This window comes from Salmo salar, chromosome 05 (assembly GCF_965601325.2).
Source record: "Salmo salar chromosome 05, fSalSal1, whole genome shotgun sequence".
NCBI lineage: Eukaryota > Metazoa > Chordata > Actinopteri > Salmoniformes > Salmonidae > Salmo > Salmo salar.
In genome coordinates, this window is record NC_138295.1 from 30607885 (window position 1) to 30630823 (window position 22939).

At 41.7% G+C, this 22939-nt stretch overlaps 1 protein-coding gene across 1 annotated transcript; it reads right to left on the reverse strand.

The window, feature by feature from the left end:
• Window positions 1–322: 322 nt before the first annotated feature.
• npm1b (nucleophosmin 1b) lies at window positions 323–22024 on the reverse strand. Its single transcript, XM_014199388.3, has 11 exons — window positions 21914–22024; window positions 21520–21602; window positions 20658–20777; window positions 18805–18898; window positions 18585–18676; window positions 17526–17593; window positions 17332–17410; window positions 15850–15948; window positions 3108–3218; window positions 2145–2219; window positions 323–755 (listed from the first exon to the last, which is right to left on the reverse strand). The coding sequence occupies exons 1-11, from the start codon at window positions 21963–21965 to the stop codon at window positions 702–704; spliced, it is 927 nt and encodes a 308-aa protein (XP_014054863.1). The 5' UTR covers window positions 21966–22024; the 3' UTR covers window positions 323–701.
• Window positions 22025–22939: the final 915 nt, after the last annotated feature.

The window sequence follows — 22939 nt, forward strand, 5'->3', positions numbered from 1 at the left end:
ACCATAAATACACAGATCTACAGTATTCTGAAGCTGCCATCATAGCACATTTAATTGTACGGACTATTTACAAACAACAATGTCTTCAGGATTTATACAAACACAATCCTTCAAGGAACAGTTCACTAAAAACACATGATAAAAACATAATTTCCGAACTTACCTAGGCTTCCGTCTATCAACCCAGTTACTTCACAAAGCAACGGTAATGAAATCATTCACTTAATTACTACCGATCATCTTCTGGAGTGATATGGTTGCTTTGGAATGTTTATCCTAGCATTGCTACAAATGATACTAATGGACATGCTAAGAATGCTAACCATCTCTGCTTAGCTAACTGAGCTAACCAGATGCTGGTGAAATTAACTAAATAACCCACATATGCACCTAAAACTGGGTCGACCGACAACAGCCTATGCAATTTGAAAATCATGTATGAACTATTCCTTTAATAGGCTGGGACATATTTAACATATAAAACAGTTGGCAAAACATCACCATAGTTCAAAGGCCTATGGTATCCTGATGGACACCAACAGTAGGCTAACAACCTGTTCTTTAGCAGGGGTGACATTGTTACACGTATTCACTGATGCTCTTAGTAATGGGTTTAAACGTTGCACCTTCAATGTTCTTGGGGAAATAAAAGCATAGAGAAAGCAAAACTTATCTAACGTAACTGTAAGAAATACAATTACTTATTTCTTCTCTGTTTTCAATGTTTGTACAAAGTTCCAGAGGTCTCTAACCACCTGTATGACAGAGAGAGAGAGAGGAGAGGAGAGAGAGAGAGAGAGAGAGAGAGAGAGAGAGAGAGAGAGAGAGAGAGACTAATTATAATGCATCCAAATGACGTGCTGCATAGCAGAGAGTTATGAGTCTATGACTCACTTTTACTACAGAATGCCTTTAGTGGGCGCCTTGCCTTGCCTTGCCTGGGGAACAATGAACTGAGACGGCATTTAGGGGTACAAGGGGTTGGGTGGGGGCAATAGTACATACCAGAAAGAATGACTAGGAGTCTGACACATCTCAGAGTCTTTGGCTTTGGAACCAAATCGCTTCCACAGATGTGTTCTACACACTGGGATCAAGCCTCCCCCTGACCGCACCTTGCAGTCTATAGAGTTTTCACCTGCACAAACAACTGCTGCTGCTGACAGCACAATCTTAATGGAGGCCTTAACATGTCAGGCTGTGGGATCTCAAAGGGTTCCTCATTAATAAAAAGAGAACCTGGTTTGTGACCCTTCCTAGCGCGCACACACACACACACACACACACACACACACACACACACACACACACACACACACACACACACACACACACACACACACACACACACACACACACACACACACACACAAACACACACAACACACACACACACACACACACACACACACACACACACACACACACACACACACACACACACACACACACACACACACACACACAATAAACGCACACACGCATTCCCATTTAAACGTTTTTAGTTTTTTTTGACACAAACATTCCAATTCCAATTGTTTCCCAGAAACTAAACTGGGATATAATGGTGATTAGTGAATACCATCTTGGCCCCATGTGGTGAAGATAAAAGGGCTCTTTTACTTAAATACTCCAAGTAAACTACAACTAGGTGCTGCAATGGCGTGAGTAAAAACTATTTTAAATGTACATCGAGTCCCTGCGTTACGTCAGCATTTCTAAGAACAGGTAGTACTAGAGTCCAGTAGTCCTAAATCCATCTAGAGAAATATTCCTTCACTTAGTCAAAGACCTTGAACATGTGAGAGACTGGTACCATTCGCATACCTCCGGTCCGTTCATTAGAGCTACAAAAGACACTTGGTAGAGAACTACGGCAGTAAATCTATGGGGAAGACTTTGCCTCAGCAGGTCTACTCCCATTCTATCCCTTATTAAGAGACCGCAGACCCAACATGAACATATTTCACTCCAACAAAACTATCTGAAATTACTGGGACACGGTGGGCAAAACCTTTTGTTTTTAAGCTAGGTGTTATATATTAAAAAATGTATTCAGCAATTAATGGCAATCGTTATCTAAACTACTGCAATGCTGCTGCTACTAAAAACGCTTTCACTACCAAGACAAGAAAAATACTTACTTTTCTATCTGACATCCTGAAAGCACTTTTGGCATAGTTTTCAAACTTCTGCTCGGTCTTTGGAAAAGGTTTTCCCTGATGGAAAAGAGCCAGTAAATATGTTTCATCTGGGTCAGACATTAAATCAAACTGGAGGGAAAACAACGTTATTACCAATATTACATAACATGTATAGCCTACAATTCTGTATCATTCACACGAGGCAAATATGAGGTGGCTGTGTAAAGTTGACGCAGCGCTACGGTATGTGGTCCACATGTGTGGTCCATCCAGTCTGAAGAGGCTGTAAGACAGGAAGACAAGAAGCTAATCCCTCTGTATGATGTCATGGCTGTGTGAGCGCCAGTGGTCAGTACCCCACAACAGGCCTGGTGGCCATTGGCAAGGTCAGAGGTTATTCACACACACTCTGGAGGAGGTGCATCATGTGTTCCACTAAGGCTTCGCTGCAGCCTCAGAGGGGAAAAACAGGATATCCGTTCTCCCTAAATATGTACTGCTGAATTGTCTTCAGAGAATACTTTTGTTGCCAAGACAACTACAGCGTTTGTGGCATGTACAATTTACACCGGACTTTCTAATCAGCATCTTTTACATTGGTGGAGTTTTGGCTTGCCTGGTGACATCACCAAGCGGTATAAATTAATAGACCAATAACAAAGAGCGTTCTAAACCTGTCAGCCAATAAGTTCAGGCTACATATCCCTCCCATTAGGCCCCTCTAATAAGTGCTCACTCAAACCACTCCCACAGTCCTAGAAAAATGATTTCTCTAAAAGAGTTTTTTGTTGTTGATTTTTTTTGTTTTTGTTGCATTTTAACTGAAAAACAATTACACTAAGGTACTTAATTGTTACCCATAAATTACTTGATATCACGATAATCTGTTGCATTGGGCCTTTAAGATATGGAGCAGCATTTTCTCAAAGCTCTATGTTGGAAGCATGAAAACAACTGTGTTACCTCTTTGGCAGCCGACACTAGCTTGTTCTTGATTTCGGGCACGGTGAGAACATTGGATGGGCCAGCTCCAGACTTTTCCTTCTGGCTTTTTTCTTTTCCTCCCACTGGTGTCTGCAAGTCAAACAAGATCAACATCATTCACAGTATCATTCAGTGGTGTGCTTGTTCCAATAACTAACCAGCCTAACTGAAAGGTTGACACTTAGGCTATGTCTAGATGGCAGTCAATAATCACTAGTCTCAATGTAGGCTACATAGGTTTTTAGTGTATTCCTCCACCCTATAAGAAAACCCCTGTCCATTGGCCAAAACCCTCCAAGTACATCCTGTCAATGTATCTATGAGTGACATCTAGGCCATTTGCACGATCCCAACTAGAGATGGGCATGGTTATTCGAATATTAAAGCGGACGTTAGTATTCGATTACTTGGGAGAGTATTCATTTTCTAGCTGAAAAAAAAAAAAGGCCTATTTTAACAATGAAAAGGCTTTGTCTAAAAATTGCTACATAGTCTACAAGGACAGACCATTACATTTACATTTTTTATAAAACAACAGTTTTATGTCAGTTTGTATGAGTGCGCCCCATAACGAAGACCCACCGGTAGCCTACACACATTTCACACGTGTAGCTTGTTGTTACTCTCCAATCACAGCGGCACTACAGTCAGAGGCCATGTGTAGCAAGTGAAGTGGGAGATTTCTAATCAATGCAAAATGGAATTAAAATTACGGAATTAAGTTGGCTAAAAATGATCAACCAACAGGTAGGCTGTTGTTTAATATGAATATGGAGTTGTTGTAGACAAGGATGGGGAGCGAAGCAAAATAGCCCCAATTAGCCTTGCTACTTTACCTAGCCTGTTAAACTCTGACTCTCACTGGTGGCATTTTATAGACAACGCATAATATTGTATATTATCCTCATAAAGTACACTTCGGTCTTAGAGAGGTACAAACTGTGGGATTCAGATAAATGTATCAGAAACAAATGTGACTCCTACAGAGCCCGAGATAGAGCAGACCAAAAACCCCTGAAATGTAGTTTAATTTATAATTTGGGGGGGGGGGGGGGGGGGTCCCCCAATTGTCCCCATGGAATAAGAAATTTGATGGTTTGAGATAAAATATGTCAACAATGTCTGTTCCAAAAGGATTTTTAAAAATAAATTAAAATGTCTGACCTTTTACCTAATGGAGGCGCAGGGCTTGTGCAATGTCTTACAGGAATGATTTACATATATGAGGAGGAAGCTGAAGTCTCTACCTATCCATTGATGTAAATATATCACCTGTCTGGCAGTAAGATTTGAGTTTGATTTCCAAAAAGACAAGACCTGTAGCTTTCAAATGATATGTCACTTTCTATTTTCTGTTGAACATTTTCTCACCGGGCTCTGTACAGGGCCCAAAACGACCACTCAGAGTTTAACAGGCTAGCTAGCTGGCTAACTAACTGGCTACTGTAGCTAGCTAGTTTCTTTACAACGATTTGATGCAGTCAAGACAGGTACTAACAGATGTGATGATAGATAACCTATTGCAGCAACAAGTTTGTCTAACTACTAGCGCAAGTCAGTTTGGCTGCTTTCGCTATCTCTCTTCCTCCGTGCCACACACAGACTGTCACACACCGGCCACTGCTCCTCTCTCGCCCTTCCCCCACCCTTCTGCTGAAACAAGCAGAGCGCAGTGCACTGGCTCCTCTCTCTCTCTCTCTCTCTCTCTCTCTCTCTCGTCACGCAAGCAAGTCTCCAATGAAGTTTAAAAAAATAAAAATATCCTTAAAAACATGTATTTTGACAACACGGATATCAGAAAAAATATCATATTACTTGAATAGTGAAATAATTTCAAATGCCTATTCCCAACTGGCATCAAGTCATTGGTTGTAGCTCGTGAATTGGCCAGCCCAGGCTGTGCTCAGTGCGCTGGTTCCAGCCCCTATCCTGACCTATTTACTGTGAGTGAGAAAGGTTCCTCTATTGGGGTGAGAGCAACCAGCTGGAAGGGGATTAAAGCAAACACACACCACATTCTACCCTAATTACACCACCTTTTGACAAATATGGTGGGTACAAATTATCCTTTTATTGCTTCCAAGCAGTCGAGGGCAAGCCCAGACTTTAGCGTTGAGCAACAGAGCTCTGGGGAGGGTTGTTTGCCAAGAGGAGCAGAAAAAATATTTGTTTTTCAGTGGCGGGTTAACTCCCCCAGACTGACACTGTGAAACGGGTCACTATCTCACGAGAAAAGCAGCGGCCGCTTGCTCGCTTTTTCGCGAAACGTTTTTGCGCTATGGCTTAGCGTGAAAAGCAACCAACGAACACTTCTCATGAACCTTTTTGTACGGGAAGAGAAGTAATATTGAGTAATATTATGAACTCAGAGGCCCTATATAGTGGTGAGAGACTTTATCCCCTCATAGCAATTATGTAAGCTGACCATGTTTGATTGTCATAAATGTCATTAGTTTCCTTTTTTTGTGTGCATGTGTGTGTGCATGTGTGTGTGCATACAGTGTGTGTGAGCCTCACAGAGCTCTCCGCCAACATAGCATTAACAGGGCTACAGGTGTGTCCAGAGCCGGGCGGACTAGGCCCCAGAGGTCCTCAATTAGGAGTGTGTGAGTGTGACACACTTTGACACGCCATATGCCGCGGCTGCATGTTACACAAGCAGGGAGCCTGTTCCTACATGCTGGACCGGCTGGAATCCTCTGTGATTGCAGGGTTTCATTGACGGCTGGAGCTGTGTTTGAAACTAGGGAGAGGGACCTTCTTGGAGAGGCTTTCTGTCAGGCGACTGAAGAAATAACTTAAAGAGTGCTTTTTATTATGACCGTGGAGTAACATTTTTGATCCTAGTGAACACTTGACAGTTGCCTTAAAAACAATGGACCCGCACCAGCACCGTAGTACAGTGAAAATAATGACCGGCACCTGACCCAAACCCTCCTATCAGGGTTTTGTGAAGAGCATCATATTACCTCTCCAGTTGTGCATATTAGCGTCTTGGCGTTACAGTGGTTGCCCTTTACACTTGTACGGGTTGAAAATGGCAGATTTGGGCACTGATCAGAATAACCTTTAATTTACACATACGCCTAAATTGGAATGCAGTGGCTGTACAGTAAAATGCTATACATGACATCACAGCTCTGGCTCTGCGCTTCACAGCGCTGTATGGGTTTTGACTGACAGCCGTTCTGAACTTGAGCACCGCGTGTGATAAAAAGTTGCCCCCATCCCTCCTGCTAATTGGCCAACTTTTGCAAATGTTTTATTGTCTGAGTGAGGGAAATGCTGTAAATTAAGAGGATTATAATAAATAACGTTTTGATGTTATACAAGCAAGCCAAACACCGTGAGTCCAAATGTGCACTTACAATACCATATCATAAAACTCATGTCACATACAGTCACTTCTGGAAGTATTCAGACCACTTGACATTTGCCATATTTTGCTACAGCCTTATTCTAAAATGGTTTAAATTGTTTTCCCCCCTCATTAATCTACACACAATACCACATAATGACAAAACAAAAACAGGCTTGTAATTTTTTGGGGTAAATTATAGAAAATAAAAAACATTTACATAAGTATTTAGACACTTTACTCAGTACTTTCTTGAAGCACCTTTGGCAGCGATTACAGCATCGAGTCTTCTTGGGTATGACGCTACAAGCATGGCACACCTGTATTTGGGGAGTTTCTCACATTCTTCTATGCAGATCCTCTCAAGCTCTGTCAGGTTGGATGGGGAGCATCGCTGCACAACTATTTTCAGGTCTCTCCAGAGATGTTTGATCGGGTTCTGGCAGGACCACTCAAGGACATTCAGAGACTTGTCCTGAAGCCACTACTGCGTTGTCTTGGCTGTGTGCTTAGGGTCATTGTCCTGTTGGAAGGTGAACCTTCACCCCAGTCTGAGGACCTGAGTGCTCTGGAGCAGGTTTTCATCAAGGATCTCTCTGTACTTTGCTCCATTCATCTTTGCCTTGATCCTAACTAGTCTCCCAGTTCCTGCCGCTGAAAAACATCCCCACAGCATGATACTGACACCACCATGCTTCCCATAGGGATGCTGCCAAGTTTCCTCCAGACGTAATGCTTGGCATTCAGGCCAAGAGTTCAATCTTGGTTTCATCAGACTAGAGAATCTTGTTTCTCATGGTCTGAGAGTCGTTAGGTGCCTTTTGGCAAACTCCAAGCGGGCTGTCATGTGCCTTTTACTGAGGAGTGGCTTCCGCCGGGCCACTCTACCATAAAGGCCTGATTGGTGGAGTGCTAGAGAGTGTTGTCCTTCTGGAAGGTTCTCCCATCTCTACAGAGGAACACTAGAGCTCTGTCAGAGTGACCATCAGGTTCTTGTTCACCTCCCAGTTTTTTTCTCTGACATGCAATTTCAACTTTGGGACCTTATATAGACAGGTGTGTGCCTTTCGAAACCATGTTCAATCAATTGAATTTACCACAGGTGGACTCCAATCAAGTTGTAGAAACATCTCAAAGATGATCAATGGAAACAGGATGCACCTGAGCTCAATTTCAAGTCTCATAGCAAAGGGGCTGAATACTTAGGTAAATAAGGTATTTCTGTTTTTTTATTTAATAAATTAGCAAAAATGTCTAAAAACCTGTTTCGCTTTGTCATTATGGGGTATTCTGTGTAGATTGCTGAGGATTTTTATTTATTTAATCAATTTTGGAATAAGTCTAACATAACAAAATGTTGAAAAAGTCAAGGGGTCTGAATACTTTCCGAAGGCACTGTACAGTGTCAACGTTCATGATCACTATGTTTGATGTACAGTTACAAGATGACATGGCATCATACCCTGGGTTGTTCTGAATAGAATGAACCTGTGTTGGTCTATGTTGCATCTACTCCACATTTTCCAGGAATATTCTAATCATGTTACTGAATGCATCCAGAATACTTTCAGAATTTGTTATCAACAAATGAGGCGAAAATTACAGTAAATGTAAAATTCACATAAAATCAACAGTGTAATGTTTGGATTCAGTCTTGTCAGGTGAACTGTTGTGTCCTCAACTTTGGTCTAATAATTTCCCCATGATCTCCAAGCTGTTCTCTTTCAATTGCTACGATGGTCATGCATATACTATTCATATTTTCTCTGTTAGAAACATTTCAACTTAGCCCGATCCATATAGGCCAATTCAAACAAGTGTAAAGGGTTAATGAGTACGTTTACATGGAAACTAATAATTCGATAAAAAATGTATTATGGCAGTAGGCCGAGTATGGCAATAGTCAAGTAAACACCTTACTCTGCTTATCTTAAATCGGTCATAATCAAAGTAAGCATAAACCGATTAAAACACCTGGTTCTGAGAAATCTTTTGAATTATTAGAACATGTAAACAGCTTAAATCGATGTTCCAGCGGTGTATTTGATCTGCACAGGTGCCAGCACCGGTAGCACAAACCTCCCCCTCCTATGCACGAGTGAAGTGAGTTCGGAAAAACTGAAAGCACACATCTTAGAAAGAGTTTTCACATACAAACTCCATGTCAGAACTGAGAATCAAAACGGTATCGCTAAAATAACATGGCCACTGTGGCAGAACGTTTTATTTTAATAGCCGATTTTCTGCATTTATCAAAAGTCCCATCAGTAGCCTGATTTCAGATTTTTCATGTGAAAAGGATTCTTATGGAAATCGTTATTCTTGCAAAGCATGTAAATGTTTTAAACAACCTATTATATCAATCCGACTATGCACAATAATCAAATTATTGTGTACATGTAACCATGCTCAAGGCCGTCATTGTAAATAAGAACTTATTCTTAACTGACTTACCTAGTTAAATAAAAGGACAAATATATATATATATTTTAAATTGATAAATGATGGTGCATGATGTCAAAAGGTTTTGAAAAGATCTTTGCTGTTTTGAATGTTAGATATAAACATACAGTTGAAGTCAGAAGTTTACATACACTTAGGTTGGAGTCATTAAAACTAGTTTTTCAACCACTCCACAAATTTCTTGTTAACAAACTATAGTTTTGGCAAGTCGGTTAGGACATCTACTTTGACATGACACAAGTCATTTTTCCAACAATTGTTTACAGATAGATTATTTCACTGTATCACAATTCCAGTGGGTCCGAAGTTTACACACACTAAGTTGACTGTGCCTTTAAACAGCTTGGCAAATTCCAGAAAATAATGTCATGGATTTAGAAGCTTCTGATAGGCTAATTGATATCATTTCAGTCATTTGGTGGTGTACCTGTGGATGTATTTCAAGGCCTACCTTCAAACTCAGTGCCTCTTCGCTTGACATCATGAGAAAATCAAAAGGTATCAGCCAAGACCTCAGAAAAAAAATTGTAGACCTCCACAGGTCTGGTTCATCCTTGGGAGCAATTTCCAAACGCCTGAAGGTACCACGTTCATCTGTATAAACAGTAGTACGCAAGTATAAACACCATGCGACCACGCAGCCATCATACCGCTCAGGAAGGAGATGCGTTCTGTCTCCTAGAGATGAACGTACTTTGGTGCGAAAAGTGCAAATCAATCCCAGAACAGCAGCAATGGACCTTATGAAGATGCTGGACAAAACAGGTACAAAAGTATCTATATCCACAGTACAACGAGTCCTATATCGACATAACCTTAAAGGCCACTCAGCAAGGAAGAAGCCACTGCTCTAAAACCCCCATAAAAAACCCAGACTACGGGGGTGGCAGCATCAAGTTGTGGGGGTGCTTTGCTGCAGGAGGGACTGGTGCACTTCACAAAATAGATGGCATCATGAGGCAGGAAAATGATGTGGATATATTGAAGCAACATCTCAAGACATCAGTCAGAAAGTTAATGCTTGGTCGCAAATGGGTCTTCCAAACGGACAATGACCCCAAACATACTTCCAAAGTTGTGGCAGAATGGCTTAAGGACAACAAAGTCAAGGTATTGGAGTGGCCATCACAAAGCCCTGACATCAATCCTATAGAAAATTTGTGGGCAGAACTGAAAAAGCGTGTGCGAGCAAGGAGGCCTACAAACCTGACTCAGTTACACCAGCTCTGTCTGGAGGAATGGGCCACAATTGACCCAACTTACTGTGGGAAACTTGTGGAAGGCTACCCGAAACATTTGACCCAAGTTAAACAATTTAAAGGCAATGCTCCCAAATACTAATTGAGTGTATTTAAACTTCTGACCCACTAGGAATACGATGAAAGAAATAAAAGCTGAAATAAATCATTCTCTCTACTATTATTCTGACATTTCACATTCTTAAAATAAAGTGGTGATACTAACTGACCTAAGACAGTGAATATTTACTAGGATTAAATGTCAGGAATTGTGAAAAACTGAGTTTAAATGTATTTGGCTAATCTGTATGTAAACCTCCGACTTCAACTGTACAATAACTGATGTGAAGATAGCAGCTAAAGAGGTGATGGGAGCCAATGACGACAGTATATTCAAAGTTAAAACATTCGAATTATGTCACTCAGAATCACCACGGCAACATCAGTCTGTGTGCGTCCACAACAAGCGTGTGGATCCGGACAGTGACAAGAGGCTTGTTGCTAATTCAAACCATTGTATTTGAAGCATATTGAAAGTAATGTGTAAACACTGATCATTACCTGAAATAATAACAGAGACTAGATACAGTATCTTGATTGTGGGATGAATAAAGGAACCTCTTTTTTGGAAACTACGCCTCTTTATAAAAGTAGACACGGGTTTAAGAAGTAGATTGAACCGAACGGTTAAAAAACAAGACCATGGTTCTTTTTTTCTTCCCTTTGGAGAATGCAATAATCTTCTCTTTCCTTCGCAGAAATCGGCATTCATCGCACAGATCAAAGGTATCAAATTAGAGGACAAAAGAAACGCACAAATATACACACACACCCTCACACCTCCGACTCTAAAAAACCCACATGCCGCTGGCTCCTTTATTATTTGGGGGCGGCTCTCCACTTCCAAAGGACAGCTGTGGACCTGAAACAGCTGATAGATAGACAGAGCATGCTGTTTAATCTGCGCCAGACACTGATTACAGATGGGACATGTGACTTAATCACTTGCACGCTAGCATTTCAGGTAATCGCTCGTCTCCGATTCAAACACACGGTCATGATGACACTTCTGCCGGCTAAGTCTGAGTGAGGTAGTAATTGTCCCTTTGGTGTCTTGTAGGAGGGCTTTGGAGCCCGGGAAAGGAGACAAAAGACGGTTCGCTGAGAAACTCCCGACTCCCAAGACTAAAAAATGTTTTTTCCCTCTCAACTTTATTCAAGCAGAACAATTGAAAAATCTGGAAAATTTGAGATGTGATTAAAATAATCGTTAACAGGTAGGCAAGACAGATGCAAATTGAACTGGGTGTCCATCAGTTGCCAAAAGTGACGATGTAGGTCTTCTCAGGAGAATCCCAGGCAGAGCATCTTACAGCTTTATGACTGTGGCGTCTGCTCGGAGGCATCATCACAGAGCAGGCAGCCTGCTTCAACTTCCATCAATCAAAAAACACTAACACACCATAGATGACTCAACTTTAGACCAACAAACTCAAATGACAGTCATATCGACCCATTTTCCTGGCACCAAAAAGCGTAGACAACGGGACAAAGAGTTAAGAAATATGGTGAGAAAGGTACTGGCAAAGGATCTGACGAGCCACCCTAATGACCAGTCACCTGCACTAAGAAAACGCCTGCTTCCTCTGGGAGAAACCTGCCTGCTGCCCCTGACATCAAACACTCATAATGAGAGCAATTGGGAGAAGGTGTGTCCAGGAAGCGAGGGGTGTGAGGAGGCTGTGGAGAGGGGTGGAGGGGTGGTTGAGGGAAGGGGGTCGGGGTTAGGTAGGGTGGGACTGGGGGGTTAAACTGGCAGTAGGCCAGGGTTTTCCCTAAGCCTAGTTAGTTTCTTTTCATTTAAAATATAAATTCCCTTGTCAGAAAAGTCTATATAGCCTTTTCCCGCTAGAATGAACGATACGCATGTTCTAGTGAGCTACTGATAGGACAGGCGCCTGTCAGTCACAAAGCGAGCGTTGACAGGGGAACACTGCTGGTTTGTCAGTCTGCTGTCTGTCCTGCCTCTCGGTACTGGTTAATTTTGTGCACTGTGGTTGCAGTCAAATTTCTTTTTACAGAGGGAGAGCATGATGCTTCTTCATCGTCTACTGTGATTGAATTTACACGTCCCATGTAATGTACATGTGTACGATGAGTTGAAATCCACTTAGTTATTGTTTTTTGAAACAATTTATTTTATTTTGCGTGTTTCATATAGCCAGCCATGGAGTCGGGGTGCATAGGCTATTTACTGTGCTTTGATTGATGACCGAACAGCAAGTGTTGGCTAGTTCAAAAAAGGTGTCGATCTGACTGAATAAAGTAAATCTCCTACGTCTCTTTGCTATTCATAAATCATACAATGTAGTTATATGTCCATAGCTTCTCATCGGGACAGTAAACCAAAGATCTTGTTTGTATTTTCCTAGGATTCGAAGGCCATGTCAAGACATGCTAGTGACCACTAAAGTGACTCGTCAGTGACCACTAAAGTGACTCGTCAGTGACCTCTAAAGTGACTCGTCAGTGACCTCTATAGTGACTCGTCAGTGACCTCTATAGTGACTCGTCAGTGACCTCTAAAGTGACTCGTCAGTGATCTCTGAAGTGACTCGTCAGTGTAGCCTAGTGATGGGTTGTTTGCAAACGAATGGCTCTTTTTGAACAGGTCTTCAAAGTGAACGCCGGGAACTGAATCACTACCACTGCTTTTTTTCTGCAGATAAATTGTGAAAAAATTAGATGACGATGTTGAATCCTCACTGCAGGAACAATTGGTAGTGGAGAGAGCCTCAATCTTCTCCATAAAAACGATAAAAGTAAAAAGACTGAAGGTTATAAAAGCTAATGATACTAACTCTCCAACCATACCCACTCAGCCCCTACACAGGAGGCCATGCGTCATCTTCGGCCCTACTCTCCTCCCTTTCAGCCTCTAACTCCCACTGTCCCCTTTCCTTAACCCTCTCCTCCTGCTCTGTAGCAGAGTGACTCTAGGTGCTCACTGAACAGGGCTGCGGGCAGCTGAGCGGAAATGGAGGAAAACTAAACCCACCCATCCCAGAACTCCCTGGCTGGCTATTTTTTTATTTGTCTGGTTACTCCATGTACTTAGGGAAAACACTGAGGAGGTTTCGGAGGTTAGCCTGTTGGTTAATCCCCACTAGCATTTTAACAACGGCTGTCGTGACGTGATGAACAGCGGCCATTACAGAATTAGCTAGATTAGCCAGCGTTCGCTCTACCACACACTGCACGCTGCCCCGAGGGCTACGCACCACCCCGGGTGATTAGCATAGCAAGTCTCACCTCCTTGTGCATTAGTGTCTGACATCACGTACAAAGGGTACAGTTTTCAGTCCGAAACAACGTGCTGTGAGGATTTTGATAATTTCTTGTCATGACAGGAAGTGCTGAAGGCGTCTTTCCTTACATATTGTTAGAGAGAAAATTAGATAGAATTTTTGAGACACTGCTATGAAGTTTTTAAAATCTAAATGAGAGGTTCTCATACATTAATTTAAGTTCATTTGTAATTTGATTAAGGCAAAAACAACCTGTTGCTGTTCGAGGCTAGTCTATTTTATGTCAACACAAGAGAGAAATGACTGCGACAAAAGGTCACTGCTACTGTTTCAAGTTAAGATCGACTCATTTGGGGGGCTACGTGGGTGGGTGGAGGGGCTGATTTGGGTGTTCTTAAGGAGGGGTGGAAAATGAGAAGGTTGCAAAGGTGGGAGGGAGTGGTGTTTTGGCTTCAAAGGTGGTCTGCAACTCAAAATGGTAGGTCAGGCCGAGAGGTCGTGGTCTTAAACCCCATCCTGGGAAACGTGTTCAGGGGTCAGATGTGTTTGTTTAACACAGAGAGAGTTCAATCCTCGGGTTTGTAAGGCCGCTGTCCAAGAAATTCCACCTGAGTAATTAAGCACCAGTCTTGAGCTAATTGCTACTTGGATTTATCACATTCTTTTGCAGTGCTTTAATTAAATGCAGCTTGCTGAAGGTTTGGCAAATACTTCTGGAACAGTGGTCTTATGAGCAGACACCTCTTACATAATAAGTATGTGTCTTACTGTGAACATTCAAATGTGACTGTGTAACTACTACAGAAATACATAGGTATTAATAAGATTTATTTACAGAAAATGTAGTCTCGTGACAAACTTAACATAAATGTGGCTAGAGCACGCAGGATTTTCTATACTGTCCCCCATGAACAGCAATTTTGTGGAACAAACAGCTGATGTGTATGCTCTATGCGCATCACAACTCCTATATGCTGAAAGATATCTTCCATTTTTCATGTTCAACAGCATAACACTGTTATTAAGATTCTTCTCTCTAAACTAGCTGGCAGAGAACATGTGTTTTCCATGAGTTTATTTTGAAGCCTAGACCACAAATGCACCTTTAAACTGTCTGCTTTGGACTGCCCCTTTAAACTGTCTGCTTTGGAACTGCCTAACCACAAACAACTCTTTGGAATCTCTCCTTGCCTCCTCAGCTCTAGGCCTATTTTGGAATCACATGATCTTATCCCATAGTAGGCTGGACAATAGAACGAGTCAAAATTCACTCAAGGCTGAAAAATGGCAAAAGAGCGTTGGCTAAGCTGGAACACTAGTGCGCGCCCATAGCAAATGAATGGAATCGAACGCTCGCAGAGCCTGTTTTGACTGGAGTGATGCTTAGAATTCCATTTAGCCTAAATGGCACCAAAAAATGTATCAATTTTTATTTTACCATTACAATCTGTTCTTAGGACGTAACTGAAAAATAGCAACCTGTGTAGAAAGTAAACATCCGTTCCTCAAAGGTGCCAAGTGTGCTTATGTCTGCATAACGAGGAAGTAAGAAAATAATTGTAACTTCAGTCTATTTCTGGTGTAGCGTTCGATGACAACGGAATACACTGCCCAGCCTTACATAATTAGAAAGAGGAAATTCTCATGATTAAAATGGTGTCCAATTTAAAATTTTAAAAAAGGAAAATATACACATTGCGAGATATTTGGCAAAATAGGCAGACATACCTATATTTCCCCCATAGGAAACAATGGGACGACCTCAGAATTCCATGAGTAATTTTTTGTAAAAGGAAAATATACACATTGCGAGATATTTGGCAAAATAGGCAGACATACCTCTATTTCCCCCATAGGAAACAATGGGACGACCTCAGAATTCCATGAGTCATTTTTAGTTGTTGTTTACATTTTAACTACCAACGTGGGCAGGTCTCATTGCCAACAATAGCAAAGCAGGCATTGTGACGTAGAACAATAAGCTGGAAATAGAACATTCGGAAAGCGAGTTGGTGCTCAATAGAACTAATAGGAGCTGGCAGGGTGAAAAAAGCCCTAAAATAAGGCCTGTTATTCCGTGATTACTTCAAAACTACGGCAAGCAGCTGGGGCATATGGTAATATTATGAAACTGGGCTCCACGGCGGACGCAATGAACTCGTTTTTATCAGAAAAAAGCATTGTTAAACATGTCAGGTGTCCAGCCTACCCATAGATTGAAAACTCTACGATTTGTCTGCCAAATGAAAAGACCACTTTTGGGAGCAGACACCAGTGCTTAATTTGGATGTGAGTAATTACTCTGGTTTCATGTTGGTCTATAGAGGTCTAAACAGGTCTAAGAGTTGACCTACCTTGGTTTGAGGTTTTGCTGATGGTCCCCCTTGTTTCCCAGGTGAGCCATTCTGCGCCCATGTCACACTTTTCGGCTTCTTCCCCAAAGGCTCCGGGCTCTGAGAGACAACGGAACTAGTTAGGAAGCACCATACAAAATAGAAAATCCAATTTCCACTAATCTTTTAATTTGAGATGACATCATTTTGACAGCAAAAAAGTGTTTCTGTTGTCAAAATAGAATGCCTGCCTGTCTGCCTGTCTATATAAACTACTTCAGTCAGATCTTCAAAAGGAGGGAAATGGGAAATTAGTAAAAGAGTGTATTGGGGGAACAGTAATTAGTATGCTTGCCATCCTCTCAGTGTTTCAACCCAGGAAGCGTATTAATAGCCATGCTGTCACTGCTCATCACTATAATACAGTATGAGCATGACAAAGAGTTAAGAGAGCAAAGAAAAGAAGAGGAAGTAGAATAAAGATGTGTTCTGTAGAGGGGGAATGCAGGATAAATCAACAGGTGACAGAAAGGCTCAGCTGTCATCTGGCCCTGGGGCTACAATCAGTGCTCACATCAGGTATGTGCATCTGCCTCGCTTTCATCTCTCTCGGCCTGGCACAGTTCAAATCACAAACACACACAATGATACACAGCCACACCAACACACACACACACACACACACACACACACACACACACAGTGTTCTAAGACAAAGGCCAGGTGCAATGAGAAACTGTTGGACAAGAGAAGGGGGGCGGTGTATGAGAATAAAGTGAGGAATGAAAGCGAAAGACAGGCAGCAGGAGGAGAGAGGGACAGGACATGTAGGCCTAGGTGCGTTATCGAGGAGAGGGTGCAGGGGCGTGGGGTTAAGGAAATGGGAATTCCCAAGCCTAGACGTGTGGGCTGTGTTTCTCAAGTTGTCTTTACTGCGTCTCGCTCTGCACGGTGCTGGTGAAACAGTGAGTGTTCAGGTAGATTACAGAGGAGAAATCCGATCATTATACCCGCAGACCCTGTGTTTTAGTCTCGAAAAACCAGATGGATACTAGAGGGAACAAGATGAAAAGTTTCCCCCGCTTCGTCTCCAGCAAAATGGCCGCCGGTCAGCGAGTGCAAATGAGAGCACTAAAAACATGTCTAGTTTACCAGACTTGAAATAACAACAAGAATTTGACAAAATGGTCTTTGACACTAATACGCAATACCACAAATGAGACTTGATGTAAGACAATAAAATATGCCTACAACATTTTACATTATGTTGTGAAACATCTTATCCTGTGGCTATTCCAAGGTCTGGTGAAATGTGTCACAATCCTAGCTATCTAAGATGACATAATACTACTTGTTGGATCTCCTATTGGCGCTTGTCTACATGGACAAGTCTTTGTCTAACATGACACCTAGTGGACATATAAGGTACATCATCTATACCCAGTGTCATTAGTCAAGGTCTTGTGGTTGCTACGTTTGAGAACAGAGAATAACAGGGCTTACTTTCTTTATGGTTGGTTTGGCTGGAACTTTCTGTACCTTCACCTCACTCTCATCTTCATCACTATCGTCGTCATCATCACTACAATGAATAGAACAAGAAAATCTATTTGTCAGGCTATCTAATGGTGGCCCAACAAAGGCCCATGATGCAAGACACACCAAACAACCGAAAATACAAACGAGAACATTCATACTCGTCGTCATCGTCGTCATCTTCATCGCTGTCATCATCATCATCATCTGACTCCATTTTCAGTTTCTTCTGCAAAGGGAAATAAACACAATGTATGTAAAACTGTTAACAACTTCTTGGTGACAGGGGGCAGTATTCGGAAATACAGATGAATAACGTGCCCAAATTAAACTGCCTGCTACTCGGGCCCAGATAGGATATGCATATTATTAGTAGATTTGGATAGAAAACACTCTGAAGTTTCTAAAACTGTTGAATGATATCTGTGAGTATAACAGAACTCATATGGCAGGCAAAAACCTGAGAAAAAAATCCAACCAGGAAGTGGTTTGTAGTTTTTCAAGTGATTGCCTATCCAAACTACAGTGTCTGTGGGGTCATTTTGCACTTCCTAAGGCTTCCACTAGATGTCAACAGTCTTTAGAACCTTGTTTCATGCTTCTACTGTTACTAGGGAGAGAACAAGAGCTGTCTCAAGCCTGGGACCAATGAGTTGTTTACCGCGCAGGCACACAGGCGCACCGTTCCTTCTTTTTCCTCTGTAATGAATACGCTATTGTCCGGTTGGAATATTATCGAAGATTTATGTTAAAAAGACCCTAAGGATTGATTGTAAACATCGTTTGACATGTTTCTACGAACGGTAATGGAACTTTTTGACTTTCCATCTCGGGTTTTGCGCTCACGCATTATGCCTTTGGAATAGTGATCTGAACGTGCGAACAAAACGGAGGTATTTGGACATAAATATGGAGTTTATCGAACAAAACAAACATTTCTTGTGGAAGTGGAAGTCCTGGGAGTGCATTCCGACGAAGATCAGCAAAGGTAAGTGAAGAGTTATAATACTATTTCTGAGTTTTGTTGACTCCAGAACTTGGCGGGTAACTGTATAGCTTGCTTTGATGGCTGAGCGCTAGCGTCCCACATGTCCCAGAGAGGTTAACAAGGCATGATGAGGAATATGGTATGTATGCAGTTGAATACAATACAATATATTGTATAATGTTTCTCCCATTATGTGCCTGTTGCATGAGTTAAAACAGCAGGAGGAACATACCGGGGCAGGACGCTTCCCTGAGGTCAAGCTTGACAGCCTCTTCACAGGTGATGTGTTGTTTTCCTCCTCTTCCTCATCAGAGTCCTTCACACCTACAATTTGAGATTAGGTTACACATTCAGCGCTGATGTCTTGTACTGTCAAAATGTCACCTTATATCAAGCCCGAAGAGAGTATACAAACAACTAAACCAGCAGACAGCAAATAAAGAGTCACTCACTGACAAAATGCTGTCCACTGATGTACACTGGTCCACAGCCAGACTGGAGACGGAAGGTTACTGGAGGGGTGATCTCAAACCCTCCTAAACTCACCTGCCAAACAGGGGAGAGCATTACAATTAGGAATAAAAGGATAAATATTTTTAATTGTTTCACATTTATGAGCAGTTGAAACTATCAAACGTAGAAGTACAACGTCACAAATTACATTAGAGAATGTAAATTCAACTTGCTTTTTCCCCATGGGGGGGAAGGAATCCCATGGATCTGCTAGCAAAAGGGTCTTATCAAATGATCTATTAATGTATTACCATATTAAAATCAAAACATCTATTCACTTGTATCTGCTTGTTAAATATAAAAGTTGTGGGTGCAGCCTGTTGTGAATGTGAATTCCTAAGTGCCAGGCCATTGTTCTGGTGGTGATGGTAACCAAACAAAACACAGGTGTAGGTATTAGAGTAACTACTGTTGAAGTGTTCAGGTAGTGATAACTTCCATAAAGTAACACAATTATCCACTCACAGCTAGTGTTTTCAAGCCTGAACCAGAACCAAAACACACACAAGCCAAGCAGCAGCCAACAAGCCAAGCATGTTACAACAATAGAAGTCAGAAACGGCGACAGTGTTCTCTGGACCTCTTGATCAGGGCGGCAGTCAAATTTTTCCCATTTAATATGCAGAAACTGGATTACTTTAGGACAGGGATGGGCGACTAACAGCCTTTTTTTAGGATCGTGGATCAATCCCCCCCAAAAACAAAATGTTTTGGGGGAATTCAGTCAGGGTCTCAACTTACTGCTGAGAGTTAGAATAGTAGAATACACAAGCTGCAATTTTGAAATGTGGTTGTGCATCACTTTTTATCTTGTGTCAGTCACAGAGCATTTTTTATTTATTGGTAAGTTAGTCTAGCTGGGGGCCCCTCATTGATTTTGTTATTCACTCTCACTCAGATATCATTTTAAAAACTGCAAAGATTTCTCTCCACCCTATGGAAAAATGTGTAGAATTACAGGAAATTAGCTGTAAAACTGCACATTTTTCTCTCCACTCCATGGAAAAATGTGTAGAAATGTATGAAGTTAGTTATAAAATAGCTATATCTTCTCTCCGCCCTATGTTAAAATGTGTAGAATTACAGAAAACTTGCTATAAAATGGCAATATTTTATTATTATAAATTGTTTTGGTGGGCTCCCCCAAAAAATGTCACTTAGGTCCCCAAAAGGCTAGGGCTGGCTCTGACTGCATGTGTGGGTATAGATGTGGGTACATAGACCCCCAAGCCACTGAGACCCAACATGAGTTCAGATTTTGTTGTGGCCCCCACCCCCATCAAAGTTGCCCATCCTTGCTTTAGGAGAGACCAGGCCTGACATCATGGAGAATTAGCCCCTCACTGGCATGGCCTTGCCATAATCAAATCACATGCGCCGAATACAACAGGTGTAGACCTTACCGTGAAATGCTTAAGCCCTTAACTAACAATCCAGTTCAAGAAATAGAGTTAAGAAAATATTTACAAAATAACAAGCGTAGGTCGCTGTCTCTATAGCCACAAATGTAGCGTGAGGAAAGATAGTAATAGGTTGTGTGGTTCATTGAATCCAGCCCAGTGTTGTGACTTGGGTCATGGCCAAAAATACCTGTAGCATCTGTGTAGACCTGTGTAGTAACACTGTAATTACTACAGTAACAACACGTTATTTGAGTAATTGCATGGTAATGGAGTGGAGTGTTTTTCACTATTACAAAAGTGGAATAAGGGACAGGGTTAAAAGAACATTCCTAAAGCTTAAGGTGAGTAAGAGCACGAACAAGGGCGATTCATCATTCTAAAACACTCACAGAGGGCAGCACGGACGGCTTCAGCACAGCCAGTGGAATTTTGGTGGTCTTTCCATCGTATGTGACACCCTCGATCTCCACCGTGTGAAACTTATCCTCGGCCTCCGCACCCAGGCACACCTGCAACACCAACAGCTGTTTTACAGATATGATATTGTATGTTTTTCCATGTTGGAACACGCCAACACCCTCTAGTCTCCCTCATTTGTCTGTCAATCATCATCTTTGCTTGGTGGCAAATAGGGAGAGTGACTGAAAGAATGTTACAATGAGGATATCTATTTAGAGGATAGGAACGGGGTCATTTGGAAAGCTAGGAAAAGGAGCAGAAAACAAATAAAAACGTTGTCTGTTGATGAATATGTTATTCCTTTAAATACACATCAAAGAACTGTGACTAGTAGAAATCTCTACTCATTATGTTGACAAAGGTGAACTTGGTATTGTGGTGTACTGGTACAAAGGGATTTCTGATATTTTCCAAAAGTAATGAAACAAAAGGGAAACAGGTGAAATAGAGACTAGATATTCCATTACATAAAATACAAGTTTTCATTGTATTTGTCAAAAGACATTCTTTAACAGGTGCCAGTCTGCACAGGTGCAAAGATAAATATACTGCACAAAGTGTAAAAATAAATGGACTTGATGAAGAATATTTAAGAACATACAGCTAACTGAATTATTAAAATTAAATTAACTCACAGTAGTTGTAGCATAGTGGAATGCATCAGTTGTCACGAACTAATACATTTTTATTGTTTTAAAACGCCATGATGAAATGTTGGCCAAGTAGCTAGCTAGCTACAATATGATATTCTGTAATGGAAACCCGATCTCAGAACTGGCATCATAATCTTACTGCTTTGAGTGACAGCTGATGATCCGCATCATCGTCCTCCACCTCGACTTTGAACTCCTTTTTGTCCGATTTGAGTGCACAACCTGATGTTCACAACACACAGGTTAGCAAACTCTAAGCAAATAGCTGTTGACATTCTACATTGAAAACAGAAATTTAACAGTATCATTGATAACAAATTAAGCTAGCTTGCTAGCTAGTCTGCTAGCTTGCTAGCTAGCTAACTCGCAAACAAAAGAGGGTATTGCTGAATTGGCGCGAGAAGCTCATATGCATTGCTAGCTTAATATAGACATTTGGTGTGTTTGGGAGTTATAGCTATGTAACAAAGTACAAATGTCTGCTACTACTAACTGTGCATTAAAATTAATCTTGGCAGTACAGACGTGCTCACCAAATAAATACATTTGAGGTCTGGTTAAATCTGGGACGCTATTCTCCGCCATTTTCCCCCTGAATGTTATTGTTCTGTTCCGTAAAGGCAAGTGACCGCTCAGTAAGCCAATGGGATAGCTAAAAGGAAGTTGTGGAAATCATATTCGTCCAATCGAATCAAAGCCTGGGTGGGACAAAAAGGGGGAACCCCACTATGGTTTGCGTCCACCAGATGGAGACAATGCAAAGGAACTATAAATAATCCTGTGATACTTGAGATTTGAAAATCTACTGTAGTATGATATTACTGTTTTGTAATGGTGTGTAACACTTGCCATTAATATTGCTTTTATACCTGTGTAGTAACACTGTACATCTGTAGCCCTGAAGTGTTTTGAAAGGCTGGTCATGGCTCACATCAACACCATCATCCCAGAAACCCTAGACACACTCCAATTCGCATACCGTCCCACAGATGACGCAATCTCTATTGCACTCCACACTGCCCTTTCCTACCTGGACAAAAGGAACACCTACGTGAGAATTCTGGTGATTGACTACAGTTCAGCGTTCAACACCATAGTGCCCTCAAAGCTCATAACTAAGCTAAGGATCCTGGGACTAAACACCTACCTCTGCAACTGTATCTTAGACTTCCTGACAGGTCACCGCCAGGTGGTAAGGGTAAGCAAAAACACATCTGCCACGCTGATCGTCAACATGGGGTTCCTCAGGGGGGCTTAGTCCCCTCCTGCACTCCCTGTTCACCCACAACTGCGTGGCTGAGCACAACTCCAACACCATCATTAAGTTTGCAGACGACACCCCAGTGGTAGGCCTGATTTTTACATTTTAGTCATTTAGTAGACGCTCTTATCCAGAGCAACTTACAGTAGTGAATTCATACATTTCATACAATTGTTTTTTTTCCCATACTGGTCCCCTGTGGGAATCAAACCCACAACCCTGGCGTTGCAAACACCATGCTCTACCAACTGAGCCACACTGATCACCAACAATGATGAGACAGCCTATAGAGAGGAGC